This window comes from Perognathus longimembris, chromosome 10 (assembly GCF_023159225.1).
Source record: "Perognathus longimembris pacificus isolate PPM17 chromosome 10, ASM2315922v1, whole genome shotgun sequence".
In the NCBI taxonomy this organism is placed as follows: domain Eukaryota; kingdom Metazoa; phylum Chordata; class Mammalia; order Rodentia; family Heteromyidae; genus Perognathus; species Perognathus longimembris.
In genome coordinates this window covers 70,716,276-70,731,425 of record NC_063170.1, presented here as the reverse complement: position 1 = coordinate 70,731,425, position 15,150 = coordinate 70,716,276, and the positions used below count along the sequence as shown (strand labels likewise).

Below are 15,150 nucleotides of genomic sequence, written 5' to 3'. Positions count from 1 at the left end.
GGGAGAAGGCTCTCGGGGCAGCCGGCTGGAGGGAAGGAAGCCCTGAGCCATGTCAGTAGCCAGGGGAAGCCTGCAGGGCAGAGACACTAGAGCACCAGGAGAAAGCGCACAAGCCTGCAGAGGAGCCCACAGCATGCATGGCCACGGGGAGGCCACCGGGCCACCACAAGCCCACGGGAAGGGACGAGCCATCAAGGACGGGGACAGGCAAGCCCTTTCGGTGGGTACCTCCCCCAGAGCTGCTTCCGTGGGTGCAGACTCTTGGTAAAAGCTTTCCCAAGAGACCATGAAGCTCCTCCCCCTGGCACCTAGGGTGCTCTAAACCTGGTACCACCTTTCCTTTCCAACCAGCACATGCTGCCTCCATGGTATTCAAATGGACGTTTGCAGGGGGCTCTCCCAGGATGACTCTCAGGGCTTGCCCGCGGCCCCACCCACGGGTGGCCCCTGGGAGGTACCGGTTGCTTCACTCTGGCAGCGTGGAGGTGGGGCTGCTGGTAGCCAGAAGCTGTGGCGGAGATGGTGGTGGTTCCCGAGGCCTGGTGAACCAAGACGGCCTGCAAGCCTGAGTCCAGGGAGGGGAGACAGGAAAGTGCGCGTTAGCTCCGTGGTGGCTCTGCAGCCTTCCCACCTGCCGACCTGCCGTTTAAATTTCGAAAAGAGGAAACAGAGCCAACTGAAACTGCGTGTCTGTCCTGGGCAGACTTTCCAGGTCTTGAGTGACTGCCCAAGTGTTTCACAGGGAAGCTGGAGGACACAGGCTCCATGCCAGGCTGCAGGACGGGTTTGTGAACACGGCAGCAAGTTGCCAAGGGGCCCAGGTCTTAGAGCCGGAAGGGGACTGTAGGGTGCGAGCCTCTAGTTCCTCCCTCACAACATGTCTGTGGGATCGGAGCACAGTGAGCTCACACTGCACCCTATGTTTTCCTTATGGATAAAGGGGAGCCCTAGATAACAGAGATGCCAACAGGCAGGAGCCGGCCAAGGCCACTTGGGTCTTCAGTGATCTCGTCCTGCCACCAAGCAGCCTCACCGTGTAACTTCTTCTGGCCACTCCCATCACTGCGAGACACCAGCTGCAGGGACTGCTTAGGCTCCATGCTGGCCAGCGACGGCTGTGTGGACTCCCACTGGAGGCTTAGAGAGCTGAAGTTGTCGAATCGGCGCCCCTGCTGGTCATAGGCACCCAGGTCCAGCAGGGGGTTCCGATGGCTGGACACTGGAACCTGCAAGAAGGAAACATCAGATGCTGGGCCCAAACTCAGGACCAGCCCTGGCCGCTGCTGACTGCACCGCTGTCCTAAAGCCAGCTGGCTGCCTTGTGGGCCCAGGGTCCCGACGAAGGGGAGGGGATGAGTGCTTCCTACTGCCAGTGCTTCCTACTGCCAGCCACCAAACTGGCCTCTGCTACTCAATAGGGGACAAGGGCCCCTCAATTGTTAGAAGGCCTCCAGCAACGGGCAGAGGTTGATTTTTGATGTCCTAATTGGTGGGGGAGGGGAACGGTGCAGCTGGTATCTACCAAGAGGAGGAAGAAATGCTGCTGGGTACACAGTGCATGGCACAGCCCTCTAGGAGGGCGGCCTGCTGGGCACCAAAGACCCTGGGACCGCCCACACGAGGAGGACCTGCAGTGGCGCACCACAGAACTCGGGACGGCCTCACTTGCAGATGGTCTGGCTTCAGATGTCTCCAAGTTGATCATCCCAGCCAGGCTACTTCCCTCTGCCTGTCCTTAAGACACCGCGGCCTCCATGACCACCGCTGTGTTTGAACACAAAGGTAAAATGCTAAAGCACCACGCAACACATCCTGGAGCCACCGGGGTTTGCAAAGCTCCTTTCCGAGTCCCCGAGGTGGGAGTAGACCTCCCTACGCTGAGGAACGCAAGCAGAGGCCTGGAGAAGAAAATGACTCAGTAAAGGAGAACCAGTAAGCCTTGGAACAAAGATAACTGACTAGAAGCAGAATCACCAAGCCAACCTAGATGCAAGTGCCCTAATCGCTAGAGAAGAACTTACGCATAAAGACTGTCCTGATGACATAGGCCCTGAGCTCCCCACTTCCACGTCAAGGACCAGCCCCCCTCCCGGCTCGGCTCTCCTGACAGAGAGCATCTGCCCTCCTGACAGCAGGTCAGCACCACTACTTGAACAACCAAACCTTTGGCCACTAGACAGGGCACAATTTTGGGAGCTTTGAGTGGGTACAAGGACTGAGATGCCTATTCTAGACATCCCACTCCTCTTAAAGAAATAACCCTAGATGGAAAATCAATGCCAGGAGGGAAAAGGCATCACTGTGCCCAGTACCCTCCCAAGCTGACTGAACCCTTCCAGTAAGGGCATCAACACTATCCCTGATTTCAAACAGGGAGGCTGGGCGAGGCAGGGGGTGTTCAACGACTTGCTCGTGGTCACCCAGGCTTAGGGGTGTAACTCCGTGGGGCTTATGTTACAGCTCAAGGATCTTGCTGTGCAGCTGACTGGCCAGTGCCCAGGCACACAACTGCTCCTTGAGCCTGGTGAGAACAACACTGGATGCCCAGAGGGTTGGGTCAGGCGGAGTCGGGCTCCACTCTGTCATTCCGACCCGTCAACTCTATTCTAGTGTTTCACCTTGCCATAATTTACTCTGCAAATGTGTCTTGGGTGGCTCCTGGGCTTGGAGAGCTATAAAATGAAATTGATACTGCACTCCGGGTGTACCATGGGGATCTATCTTCTTCAAGGTCCCCTAATGAGACCATAAATTGCAGGGGTCATGGCTGAATGGCTGCCTCACGGCTCAGGACCCCAAGGACTGATGGATCACAGCAATTCCACAACTAAGGCCCATTATTTCCTTCTGACATCAATGCCAGGTGCAAGCCAGCATGGAGAGCCCAGCTCCACAGCCAGACCAACCCTTTCAGCTCAGACACAACTCTTGAGAGAAACCCAAGGCACCACCGGGCCCAGAGGAGACTCTTGTTTCAGAGCCAGTGTTCAAGAGGAGGAAGAAGGAAGAAGGGAGCCAGGTGCTGGTAGCTTATGTCTGTAATCGTAGCTACTCAGGAGGCTGAGATCTGAGGATACTGGTTCGAAGCCAGCTCAAGCAGGAAAGGCTGTGAGACACTTCTCTCCAATAAACTACTCAGAAAAAGCCAGAAATGGCACTGTGGCTCAAAAGGCAGAGAGCTAGCCTAGAGCAAAAGAAAACCAGGGATAGTGTCTAGGCCTAGAGTTTAAGCCCTAGGACTGGCAAAAAAAAAAAAAAAAGGAAGAAGGAAGAAGGGAGGAGGAGGAAGAGGGAGGAGAAGGAGAAGGAGGAGGAGGAATAGGTGGAAGAAGAGGAGGAGGCAGAGGAGGAATAGGCGGGGGAAGAGAGGGAAGAGGAGGAGGAAGAAGGAGGAAGGAGGAGGAGGAGGAGGGGGAGGGGGAGGGGGAGGAAAGAAGAAGAAGGAAAGAAGCAGCCGCCACAGCCGCAGTCAGGCAAGCCTTTGGCTGAGTGCACCGGTTTGAGGCTTGAACGTGCTGCTCCTCCCTGCCAGGCTCTAAATGCCAGGGCTGAGTCAGGTGAGCGCTGGCTTCCTGCAGCTGCAGGCTCGGAGCCCGTGTCCCCTCCCCTGCTGAAGGGGAGCCACAGCGGATGCTCTGCCTCTGAGGGCTGAGGGAGCCAGCACGCCGAGGCTGGACACTAACAATCCTTACTTTGAACCAGCCTTACAGGACAGCCTTGGGGCAAGGGGAAGGGCTCAGATGCGGACCCGCCAAGTCTCAGTCTCAGATCTGAGTGACCAGGAAGAGAGAAGGTCTCCCCGCCTCTCTCTCTTGCTTCCCCCCTCTCTCCTTCTCTCTCCCTCTCCCTCTCCCTCCCTCTCTCTCCCCCTCTCCCCCCCCCCTCATTTTCTCTCTCTCTGTGCCCGCTCTCCACGCTGCTCCTCCTGCAGCACCCCCTCAGGCTGCAGCCTGTCCCCATTTCACCTCCACTCCAGCAGCCCCCCATCTCCCTGCGGCCCCCAGAGCAGGTTCTCAGGGCTGGAGCTGCCTGGCCTGGAAGAGCTGCGGTGCTCGGGGAAGGGGAGGCGTTGCGGCTGGTGGGGGTGGGCCCTGCGCAGGACACACTCCACACCAGGGCTCTGAAGGTCCTGAGAAGGGAAGACTGGATGGGTCCCGGCTCCCAGGGGACCCAGCCTGTGGGCCCCGCCGCATGTCCTTCCTGACACACAGGCCTTAGAGACTTCTCTCCCTCCCAACTTCCTTGGAGCCTCAGCGATCACCTCTCCTCCGCAGCTCCCACCCCTGCTCGGACCACACATGCATGTCCGCCACCATGCCCCGACCACCACCAGGGTCTAACAACCTTCCAAGCCCCCAGCAGAGGGCGACAGCGAGTCTGGGATCTGAGAGGATGACGTTCACGGGGGCTGCACTGGAGCGCCCTGGACTGGGGCATCCCTTCACAGACCCCACTTTCTGAACAGCCCAGCTCAGCCTGCACCTCTCCAAGTGCTCGGCCTTTGGGCGGGGAAACCATCCAGCACAGAGGCCAGAGGAACAGCACGAATGGCTCCAGGACAGGGCACGGCTCAGGAGCCTGCCCTGGAGCTGGGAGGCTGCTAGGACCCGTGGCTACACGGCTCGAGGACTGCAAAGCCCAAGAGGACAGGACGGCCTACGTATGCCCCAAGAAGACCCACACCCAAACTTCCAAGGGCGCTGTCTAACAAACGCAGGCCGCCGTCATAGCACTGCGAAGCTGGAAGCAGGCGAGCCCCGAGCCCCTCATGCAAGACACAAAGGAACCCCCGCCCTCGGCAGGGCTGGCTGCTGAGCCCAGGCTGCCGTCTCCCGGCACTGAAGGCTGGGCGTGGAGATGGCCTCTTGCCGGACCCGTGACCCCGCCACCTGGCTTCCCAGGGAGGCCCCACTCACCACCTGCTTGTTCTGCTGCAGCAGGGGACAGGACAGGTCCAGCTGGGGGCTGGCATAGACAGGCGTGAGGGTGAGCCTGGAGGGCGGGGTGCAGACAGACTTCACCACAGCGGGCTCCACCACGGGGAAGGGGTTGGTGAGGCTGGGCTGGTTCCCCACGGAGAGGGCGATGACCTGGCAGGGAAGGAGCAGTCGGACACCCACGTAAGCCCCTCACTCTCTGAGCTGAGACTGTTTTCCCTCCTGTAGGATGGGCGTGATGACACCTGAGCCTCGGGGGACTGAGAAAGGCCACTAGCCCTGCAGGAATGCTCTTCATGTCCCAAAGAAACAGGCATGCTGCCCTCCCGCAGACCTCCTGCCATGTCTGCTCCTGTTTGGGGATCCCTCGTAGAAGCCAGGGGTGCCCCGCCCTGGGACTTGGCCTGCCTGGAGGGAGAGGGCGCAGCAAGGGGGCCTGCAGAGAACTGCCGCAAGGACCCATCCGTGCAGCCCCGCACGAAGGGCACATTCACGCCTTGCCTTCTGAGCTCAGGGATGTCCTGTGTTCACATGCAAAAGCATTCGGCTTTCTAAGCGAGCTGGCAATGCCAAGCAGGCATGCCCAGCCTGGCCTATGGTCTCATTCCTCTTCACATCTGACCTGGAAACACCTGGCTTTGTGACGCCTGGCCTGGAGCTCCGCCCCAGTTCAGAGGCGAGGATGCGCCTCTCAGAGAGGGGGTGACAACAAAAGAAAAAGAAAGACTGAAGCCCGGGCTTGGAGGTGTGGCTCAGGTGGTATAGCACCAGCCAATAAGTGAAAGTGTCAGATACCAAGCTCAAGTACTGATTTCAGACAAAAAGAGAAAGGGGGGGGGGGGTCACCAATAGGCTGACTGTGGAAGTTGGGGTATACTGGAGGACCCTGACTACCACACCTTACCAAATCCTTCTAGTGTTTACTCAGTCACCTTACTTCACCGAGCATCAGCGAGCCCATCTCTAAAGTGGATCCAGCAGGAGGGGCCTCTCAAGACTCCCCTGGGAACTAAATAGGTTTTCCATTCCTGCTTGGACTTGGGGGGTCTGGGGGTGACTCCCACTCACCTGCTCGCCCAAGGCCCGGCAAGTCACAAGGATCCAGTGCTGCTGGTAACTCCGGGAGGCAGGGGGCCCCAAAAGTGCCAGACTGATGCTGCCTGTGTCCTCAGAGGTGATGTTACGAAAGTACTTGGAAGGCTCCAGGACCCAGGGTTGGGGGCCTCCTTCAAACAGCATCTCCTTGGAGGAGCCCAGGGTTACCACGGAAACAGACACGGGATCCACAGCCTGAAGAAAGGGGAGGAGACAGCAGTCCTCGGAGCACCTAGAACCTGTGTGCTCATCTGGCTCTGGGGGGAAGGCTGGGCCTGGGGGGAGGGGGGCATCCTCCTTGAAACCACATACCCGTGCACCCACAGGGTTGTTAGGGAGATGCCATGGAGTAAAAAATGAAGTCCTCACTGGGGTGGGGTGTGTATAGAAATTATGTTTTTTAAAAAAAAGCCCTGAAAATACCACCAGCCCTCAAAACCAGGAACTATTGAGATGCAGCTTCTTAACAGAATACGTGAGAGGGGAGCAAGTGCAGTTATGAGGAGATGCTCCCTACGCCGTGTGTGCCCCAGCCAAGAACTGGCAGCAACCTCGGGTTCACAGGAGGCGGGGCGGGGGGCGGGGGAGAGCCGGCGGCTGCGAGGTCCTAAGCGCGGCAACGCCAGGCAGGGGTGGACTTGACTCTACCTACCAGGGGCTTCAGAAGGCAGTGAGCGGCTCAATGGTAGAGTACCTGCCTAGCAAGCATGAAGCCATGAGTTCAAATCTCAGACTGAAAATGGAAAAAAAAAAAAAAAAGAGCCAAAGCCAACCAGACATGGCGGCACACAACTATAACCGCAGTTACTGGGAGACGAGCAGGAAAACCGAACTGAAGTATGCTAGAGGACAGCCCGGGAAATGCAGCAAGGTCGGTACCACTTGAGCCATGCCTGCCCGTGCATATCTTAAAATAAAAAATAAATAGGGCTGAGGTTGTACCTCAGTGGGCAGACTGCTTCTACATGAGCCACTGGGTTCAATTCTCAGTAATACACAAGAGGAAATAAAGAAAGAACAATCCTGAAAGGAAAGAGACCGGATGACTAAGAGACACCCAGGGGCTGGGGATATAGCCTAGTGGCAAGAGTGCCTGCCTCGGATACACGAGGCCCTAGGTTCGATTCCCCAGCACCACATATACAGAAAACGGCCAGAAGTGGCGCTGTGGCTCAAGTGGCAGAGTGCTAGCCTTGAGCAAGAAGAAGCCAGGGACAGTGCTCAGGCCCTGAGTCCAAGGCCCAGGACTGGCCAAAAAAAAAAAAAAAAAGAGACACCCAGGCTGCGGGGGCCATGCTAGCCTAACCATGGGCCATCTGTTTCCCCTACTTCTGGTCCTGGGTTTCAACTACTGTCCCTTCCTTTTAGCTCTGCTGCAATCCCTTCCGTTTCTTTTGGAAGTGTACGGGCTTCCAGAACAAGCTTTCAGGACTGTTTTGTACATAGCACCCGGAGCACCTAGCACGTGGCAGATGCTCAATAAAACGAAAGAGTGAATTGGCAAATAAGTCCAAGATATCCTAGAAGCCTCCAGTCAGCGGAGGGAATTGTTTTGCCGCCAGGGAGATGACGGCAGCACTTGGAGACGGGGGGCCTGCAGCCCCAGGAGCGCGGAGCAGGGAGGGAGGGTCCTGGCTCACCTTGAGAGGCAGGAAAGCAGCGATGGTGATCCTGGCACTCAGGTGGACGTGGCCATGTGTGTAGCTCACCAGGAGTGTGGTGGAGCCCTGGGTCTCGGCCCTCACCCTCACCCCACTGCAGTGCTCTGACCCTGGCGGCAGCCTTCCTGCAGGAAAAGGAGTCACATGGTCACCATGAACACGCCCTGAGCAGGGAAGGGGACAGGCCCAGAGCCGCGCCTTCATCCTTGCCTTCACACACTGTCCGATCCTAATTTTTAAAAAAGGAAGAGAATAGATAGGACCTAGGAGTATGGCTCAGTGGTGAAACACCTGCTAGAATGCACAAAAGGCACTGCAAGCAGAAAATGCAAGCCTGTGTGATACACCAAAACAGCTCACAGTGCTTGTTCCGACATCCTCAGTGCACCCGTACCCAGAACACTGCCAGCCCCTCAGCAAGCCCGGGGCCATGGTCTCCCAGGACAGCTGCACGTGCTGGTTCTATGCCATGCAACACTGAGCACAAGCTCTTTCGTGTGCGGTTTCCTCTGCTCAGCGCTGGCTCTGAGATCCCTGGCGTCTGCGTATTATATGCCTCCCATCCGCCTTTCTGTAGGCTGAGAACAGCTGCGTTGTTTGTGGCTGGGCCCTGCTGCACGGCACTGATGGGAACAGGGTGTGGCCAGCCGGAGAGGGCCGCCCTCAGCACCTCAGACACGGTGCCACCAGGACGGAGACCACGAGGCAAGATCCATGTGCTCCTGCAGCTTTAATCAACCACCAAATAGCTCTCCTGAGATGTTTGCAGCAGCCCATGCTGCTACCAGAAGCTGGTACTTTCCTGCCATTGTCTTTCATCAATTTTGATTAACTTAAAAAAACTTCTAAATTTAGTTCTGGCAAACTATATATGAATTTCACACTTTAACTTTTTTTCCAGCACCAAAACTTAAAGGCCTTTACACCCCTGCAGCTTGTTTGCTTGGTGAGTACTCGATCACCTGGGCTGCGACTTCAGCTTGGATTTTTATTGGTTATTTTGGAGATGGAGATTTGAAGGCTATTCTGGCCAAGCTGGCTTTGAACTGTGATCTTCTGGGTCTCAGCCTGAGTACAGGACTACAGGAGTGAGCCACTGGCTCCTTGCTCTTTTATTTTTTGTAGGAAAACTTTACAGAGCTTTATTGAGTAAGTAAGCAAGCAAGCAGACAGACAAGCAGAAAGGAAGGGGCACATTCTAACGGAGTGTGGGTGCTCTGGAGGAGAGACAGCTTACATGTGCTTACTTAAGCAACATGAGGTTTAAGTACAGGGTTGTGCAACCATCACAAGTCAATTATCACAAAAGTCAGTTGTCTTTTAAAGAAAAAAACAACCTATATCTACCCCCCTTAAACAATAACTTGACGATTCTCCCTCCTCCAGCCCCTCCACTCTTCTTCTTCCTGTCTCCATGAATTTGACTACTGTGAACTTGGGGGAAGGGAGATCTTGCATCTGTCCTGGGGACCACATCGGCCTCCTCGCTCCGTGGGCCACGCAGGCCCCAGGGCGGGCCCCACAGCCACGGCACAGCCGGCTGTCCCAGCCCAATCTTGTGTCTCGTGGCTTCCAGGAGCATTTGTCTACCCTGACAAGGTCTGCAGGTTTCTCTGAAGAACATGGCCAAACACACAAGTCCATACAAGATGCCACAAATGTATGCCAGGGAGATTGAAGGCACTTTCTGAGAGGAATTTTAATCTCACAGGACTCCTGTCTCTCAAGGAGGGGGGCTACCACCCCTTTACACATGGAGAAACCGAGACTCAGAGATTGGGCAACAAGCTTGGACATCCTGGATCTCGAAGCTGGCCGGCCCCTCCCTGTCGGCACCGCCTTTTCCATTCTAGGTGGTTATCTGGGGACAGCACTTTGGGTTTCCTAAAGCTGGTGGCTTTAGGTGTTGGTTTGCTCAAGGGTTTCTGAGGCATGCAGGCCACCTGCCTTTGTACAGCAAAGATGTGCCACCGCTCAGTGTGTAATAACCACTGCAGCGTGCAAAACCACGTGGCAACAGACAGCAGGCCATGCCACAAACAGCTTTGCCATTCAAGCCGCGCGGCCTGCCTGCTCTGTGCCAGCATCTCTGGGGGCTCCCCAGTGCCTGAGCACCAGGTCCACACTCTGATAGCGACAGGTCCTGTTGGGGTCAGCTGCACCTTTAAGGGGCCACAGCTGACCTCAGCCTGTCCCTCCCCTTCCTGTCTTTAACCGGAAGAGAAGGAAGTCTGACATCACTTGAGAGACAGCCCCTTGAGACCAATCAGGGGCCCCTCTCTTGTGCCTGCCTTTGGGGTATATCTGGGAGGCTCCTCATTTGAATAGACAGAAGCCCTAGAGGTTTTCTCCAGGGACCCACGCGTCCGTGTCGTTCTTGGCGGCTTTGGGGCACCCTGCGACCACACGCCACCGAGGCTACCCGTGGCCATCGCTCCCTCGTGAGCGATAATGGACCACCCAGGAAGGGGCGGACAAGCCCCTTCCCCCCCCAAGCCAGGGGAAGTCGAGAGAGAGACGAGGCTACCTGTGGCCATCGCTCCCACGTGAGAGCGATAAAGGGCCACCCAGGAAGGGGCGGACAAGCCCCTCCCCCCCCAAGCGAGGGGAAGGAGAGAGGGAGAGAGAGAGAGAGAGAGAGAGAGAGAGAGGAGAGAGAGAGAGAGAGAGAGAGAGAGAGAGAGAGAGAGAGAGAGAGAGAGAGAGAGAGAGAGAGAGAGAGAGAGAGAGAGAGAGAGAGAGAGAGAGAGAGAGAGAGAGAGAGAGAGAGAGAGCGCCCACAAGGTCCTGCCACTCCAGGCTGCCACATTCACAAGCTGCAAGGACAGGTTCACCCCTGGGCTCTGGCGTGGGCCCCCTCACAGAGTGAAGAGTGTCCCCGTTACTACTGACACCTGCCCAAATCGTGCATCCATTCCATTGATCCCCGGTCCACTGATTTTCCTCACTTGAAAGTTAGAGCAGACTTCTGGCACTACCAGGGCCCATGCCTCAATGAGGCCCTACCTCAAAGGCACGAAAGCTTCAGCTCGATGCTGGGCACAGCCAGACCTGCACCCCACCCTGGCCTGGGCCAGGGAGGCCCGCAGGTAGCTTCAGTTTCTTCATCTGACACATAGCCTCAAAGCAGCTCCCGCCCCTGCAGCGGCACAGGCTAAACCAGGTCAGGCGTACAAGGCACGGGCGCCACGCCTGCAGGGCTGGCACCCCGTCAACTGCCACCGCCAGGGTCACAATCCATACCGCTGCCAACGCTCTGTACGGTAGGCCGAGGACAAAAGACGAGTGTGCTCAGGAGGGGTGGGCGGTGCGTGCCACAGGTGTTAAACGAGAACTAGACAAAGCTCTACTCAGATCACACGCACTGTGGACATCTGCGAGCCAAGGCAGAGAGGGGGAAACGTCCGCCAAGTGTCGCACAGCCTGGCAGGTTCACATTCGATGGGAGCGGATGGTAGACGGTGCAAAAGGGCAAATGCCCTTCGCCATGCTGTGGCCCTGCTGCAGCTCCATGCCCGTTCCAGGAACCCGGCCCGCAGGAAAGGCCATCCGCCCCCCCCCCCCACCCCAGCGTCCCGGGCCCATTCAGCAGAGCTGGTTACCTGGCAGCGGCTGGAACACGCCCTGGTTCTCCACTTCCACTGCCAAGTCAAAGTGGGAGCAGTCACTCAGGGCCACCACCTCGCTGGCCTCGCCAGGCATGAGCCCGCTGATCCTCAGGGGCAGCTCCAGGGTCTGCCCCAGTCGTGCCTCCACCTGGCAGGGCGCAAACTCCATGCTGCGGGGCTCGATCACGTACACCTGCAGGAAGGACGGGCCCATCAGTCTCCCATGCAGAGAGGGCCCCGCAGCTCAGGGTTACCCAACACGGCTCTGGGCAGGACACTGAGGACGCCTTAGTGAAAGGACAGAGCTGCATCTGGGAGGTCCAGGGACAGAGAGGCCAGAAAGGACTCCTGAGAAGTCACCAGAAGCTCAGCTCTGAGAGTCACGTGAGAGGCAGCCAGGGGGAGGGGGGAGGAGAACACTCACAGGAAGGGAGGGTCCTGGGCACATAGCTCAGTTGCTGAGCCTCAAAAGGACCTTGCGGCTGCAGTGGGGAAGGGGAGGGAGGTGCGGGGGGGGGGGGGGGGCTTCCTGCAGAGCCTGGGACCTGGGAAGGAAGCCTGGGTTTGTGTGGCAGAGCTGAGACTTCAGAGGCACCAGACCTCTGGTCTCTGGGTCAAATAAGCCGCCAGGTGAAGCGGGAGGCTTCTGGGTCATCCCAGTAACAGGTGACAGGAGGTAGCAGTTTGGCAGGGGCTGGTGGGGCAGGAGTGTCCGGTTTACATGAAGACACTTTCTGAAGGGATCGCTGACTGTGCTGGGCGAGTGGATGGGAGGGTGGATGAGGCGGCAGCGGCTGCTCCTCGGGGAAAGGCTCCCTGGCTGCACTGCAGGATCTGCTCGGGGGACCGCCCTCGCTCCCATCACCCGCTCCCTGCCCAGTCAACCCACCACCAACCTCACTCTCCAGACACAAGCCCGGCACGAGGAGGACCTGTGACAGGCCGAGTGGGGCCGGCGTCCAGGTGGGAGCCAGTGGCCTGGCCTGGACACCGGGCCTAACCAAGACGCATGCTGCCTGAGGAGAGTCCTCAGGTTTGGCCAAGCAATGGGTAGAAGTGAGCACATTTCCTGGGAGGAGGGGGCTGGCTAAGTGCATCTCCATCTGGCCAGGAGCCATGGCTGGGGCTGTACAGCGGCAGGTGACCGCCCTGCCTGCCCCCTCTGCTGAGCGAGGGGCAGGACCACTGTGGCAGCCCGTTGGTCTTGTGCCTGAGGAGGGACGAGGGGGAGAAGGGCCTGCGGGGGTCTGGGAGGTCCCTCTTCTGCGAATCTACCACTTAGGCCTCCACGGACCTCCCAGTTGGAGATTTGCACCTTTCTCAATCTATCTGCGAGTTTCTTTGGTCCGCTGTGCTCCCATCTCCCTGCAGAGACCCTGGCCCTGTAGACACCAGCCCTGCGGACCCCACTGTTGTCTGTGCAGGATGTTCTGGCCACATTCCCCTGCTCCTGGGGTCCCTGAACCCCTCAAGTGCTGAGCCAGGCCCTGCCCAAACCTGCCCAAACCAGGCCCCGGACGGAGGGCGGGAAGGCGATTGTCATGTGGACTGAGGGCTGGTGAGAAGGGTGCTGGGGCCCCAGCCTGAGCCTCCCCGCGGCTGACCTCACCTTCATCTCACCAAAATGCAGAGGGTTCTGCACATCGTGTGCCTGGATCACACCAAGTCCAGTGTCACTGCCCGTGGTCATCACGCCCTTGACGGTGACCGTGGCGACCATGTGGCTTGAGGAAGACCAGCTGAAGTTCCCACTGCCGCCGTGAGCCTAGGCAGGAAAAGGACCACCCATTAACCGGCCACCCGCTTCACCCCTGCGTGCAAAGTGAGGGGTGAGGGACATGCCTGCTGACGTCCTGCCCATCCTCACACTCTCCCACCATCACCACACACATCAGCCCGACACACTGAAGAGCGCTGACATGCCAACACACGCACTCACACTCACGGGGCAACTCAGGCTATCTATCACACATGGCCACCCACACTTCCTCACTTATCGTTCATTCACTCACATGTGCTCATCACACACTTGATTGTGCACCTGTGCACTCATGTGCTACCCCCACACTCACACATGCACACACACGGCCACATCTAGCCACAGGGTCCTGTGGCCGTGTTCCCTTCATCCTCTCTCTTCTCTGGTCTATTCTCTGTGGACTACCAAACAACCACAGCAGCAGCCCTAGGATCCCGGGGCATCTCCCAGAGCCCAGGCCGGCCTCAGAGCCACCTGCAGGATTCCTGCCTCTGGGATCAGACGCGAGTTCCTCGGCAAACACCCTGCCTACTCCCAGGTGTCTGCTAGAAAGCACATGACAGTCCTTCCTTCTACAGGTCAAGGGTCACAGCACCTGGCACACCTGAGTGGGCAGGCAGAACCCTGTCATTACTGGGGACTGGGCTGAGCACAGGACTCTGGCCCTGTCTGAGTTTGGTCCCTGCTGCCTTGTGCTACATGACATCATGGCCACTGATGAGCAACACTTGGTGGTGGGGTTGGAGATACTTTCCCCTCAAATTCCAGTTTTTCTCTTAAATATTTATATTGCTTTAAAAAAAAACAACAAAAAAACCCCACAACACTACAGCTGGACACAGGTGGCTCACAACCTATAATCCTAGCTACTCAGGAGGCTGAGATCTGAGGATCATGGTCCAAAGCCAGCTGGAGCAGGAATGTCCGTGAGATTCTTATCTCCAATTAACCACCAGAAAACTGGAGGTGGTGGTGTGGCTCAAAGTAGTAGAGCTCCAGTCTTGAGCAGAAGAACCCAGGGACAGCGCCCAGGCCCTGAGTCCAAGCCCCACGAGTGACAATATGAAACAAAACAAAACCAAAAAAACCATTGTGATATAGGAAAGTGATTGAGTGGAACTCAACACTGTCTTTTCTTTGTCTGAAAATCCTCCCTGATTGATTTTAACTACACTACTAAGATGGAAACAATGAAATCAGAAAGACTCACCATTTCTTTCTCTGCAAAGTATTATTATTAAAATAAAAGAATGAACAAAGGCCACAAACCACAGGAAAAGATAAGACATGCAGAGGCGGGGTCTCACATGCCTTTATGGTGTACTGATAGGCGCCAGTCTTCGGTTGCCACGGAAACGTCAGGATGCTAGGGTAGAGGGTGATGGGGATGTGAATATCCACCTCCTGCTGGTTCCACACAGGTACCTGTAGCACATGCACCCCTCCATCCTACAAGGGATGAGATTGCTTCACGTTACCATAACAACCAGATCAGAAGCCGTTTTTCCCAGACACCCCGCCCCCTGGGAATCAAGGCCACAAAAGTAGCATTGAGCTCCTGGAGTGAGGAAAAGCTGACAGGCAACCGTAGCTTTCTCGGGCTCTGGAGGATGGCTCCGCATGGCCCTCTAACAGCCACCATGGTAACACTGCTGGCCTGAGTCCTCAGGGTAGCTAATAAGATGGATGTGCTTGTCTTCTCTAAGACAGAAAGCCAGGCTGGGAGCACCGCACGGCTAGCGCCGCGGTGGCAGTGGGAAGGGATCGCTGGCTGGGACACAGGAGAGGACAGTGTCCTCTCCCGCGGTGTACTGCCGTCTCTCCTGGGTCTGGAGGAAGGGGGATGTGCCCATGTGACAAGATGATTGGATTTCCTTTTCAATTTAAAAAGTCCTGGAGGGATTTGAACTGACAACATAGGTGACTGACCTGTGGCCTGGCTGGGGGACAGATGGACACAGAGTCCACCCCCTCCTAGAAGACACAGACTGCTTTCACCAGGTCAGTGAGAGGGGAGTGTTTTGTCTCCAGTGGGAACAAGAAGAGCTCACAGACCCAGGCCCTGACAGCGTAGGGAAACTGGTGCCTGA

The 15,150-nt window shown here is 57.1% G+C and overlaps 1 protein-coding gene across 1 annotated transcript in view; it reads right to left on the bottom strand.

The window, feature by feature from the left end:
* Nup210 (nucleoporin 210) overlaps positions 1–15,150 on the bottom strand; it is a 79,685-nt gene that overhangs the window by 37,433 nt on the left and 27,102 nt on the right. The window contains exons 11-18 of the mRNA XM_048356336.1: positions 14,372–14,509; positions 12,911–13,066; positions 11,296–11,494; positions 7,673–7,818; positions 6,006–6,227; positions 4,917–5,090; positions 1,034–1,226; positions 459–565 (exon numbers count right to left, since the gene is read on the bottom strand). Of these exons, the coding sequence (XP_048212293.1) occupies positions 459–565; positions 1,034–1,226; positions 4,917–5,090; positions 6,006–6,227; positions 7,673–7,818; positions 11,296–11,494; positions 12,911–13,066; positions 14,372–14,509 (1,335 nt within the window). The remainder of the gene's footprint in view (positions 1–458; positions 566–1,033; positions 1,227–4,916; positions 5,091–6,005; positions 6,228–7,672; positions 7,819–11,295; positions 11,495–12,910; positions 13,067–14,371; positions 14,510–15,150) is intronic.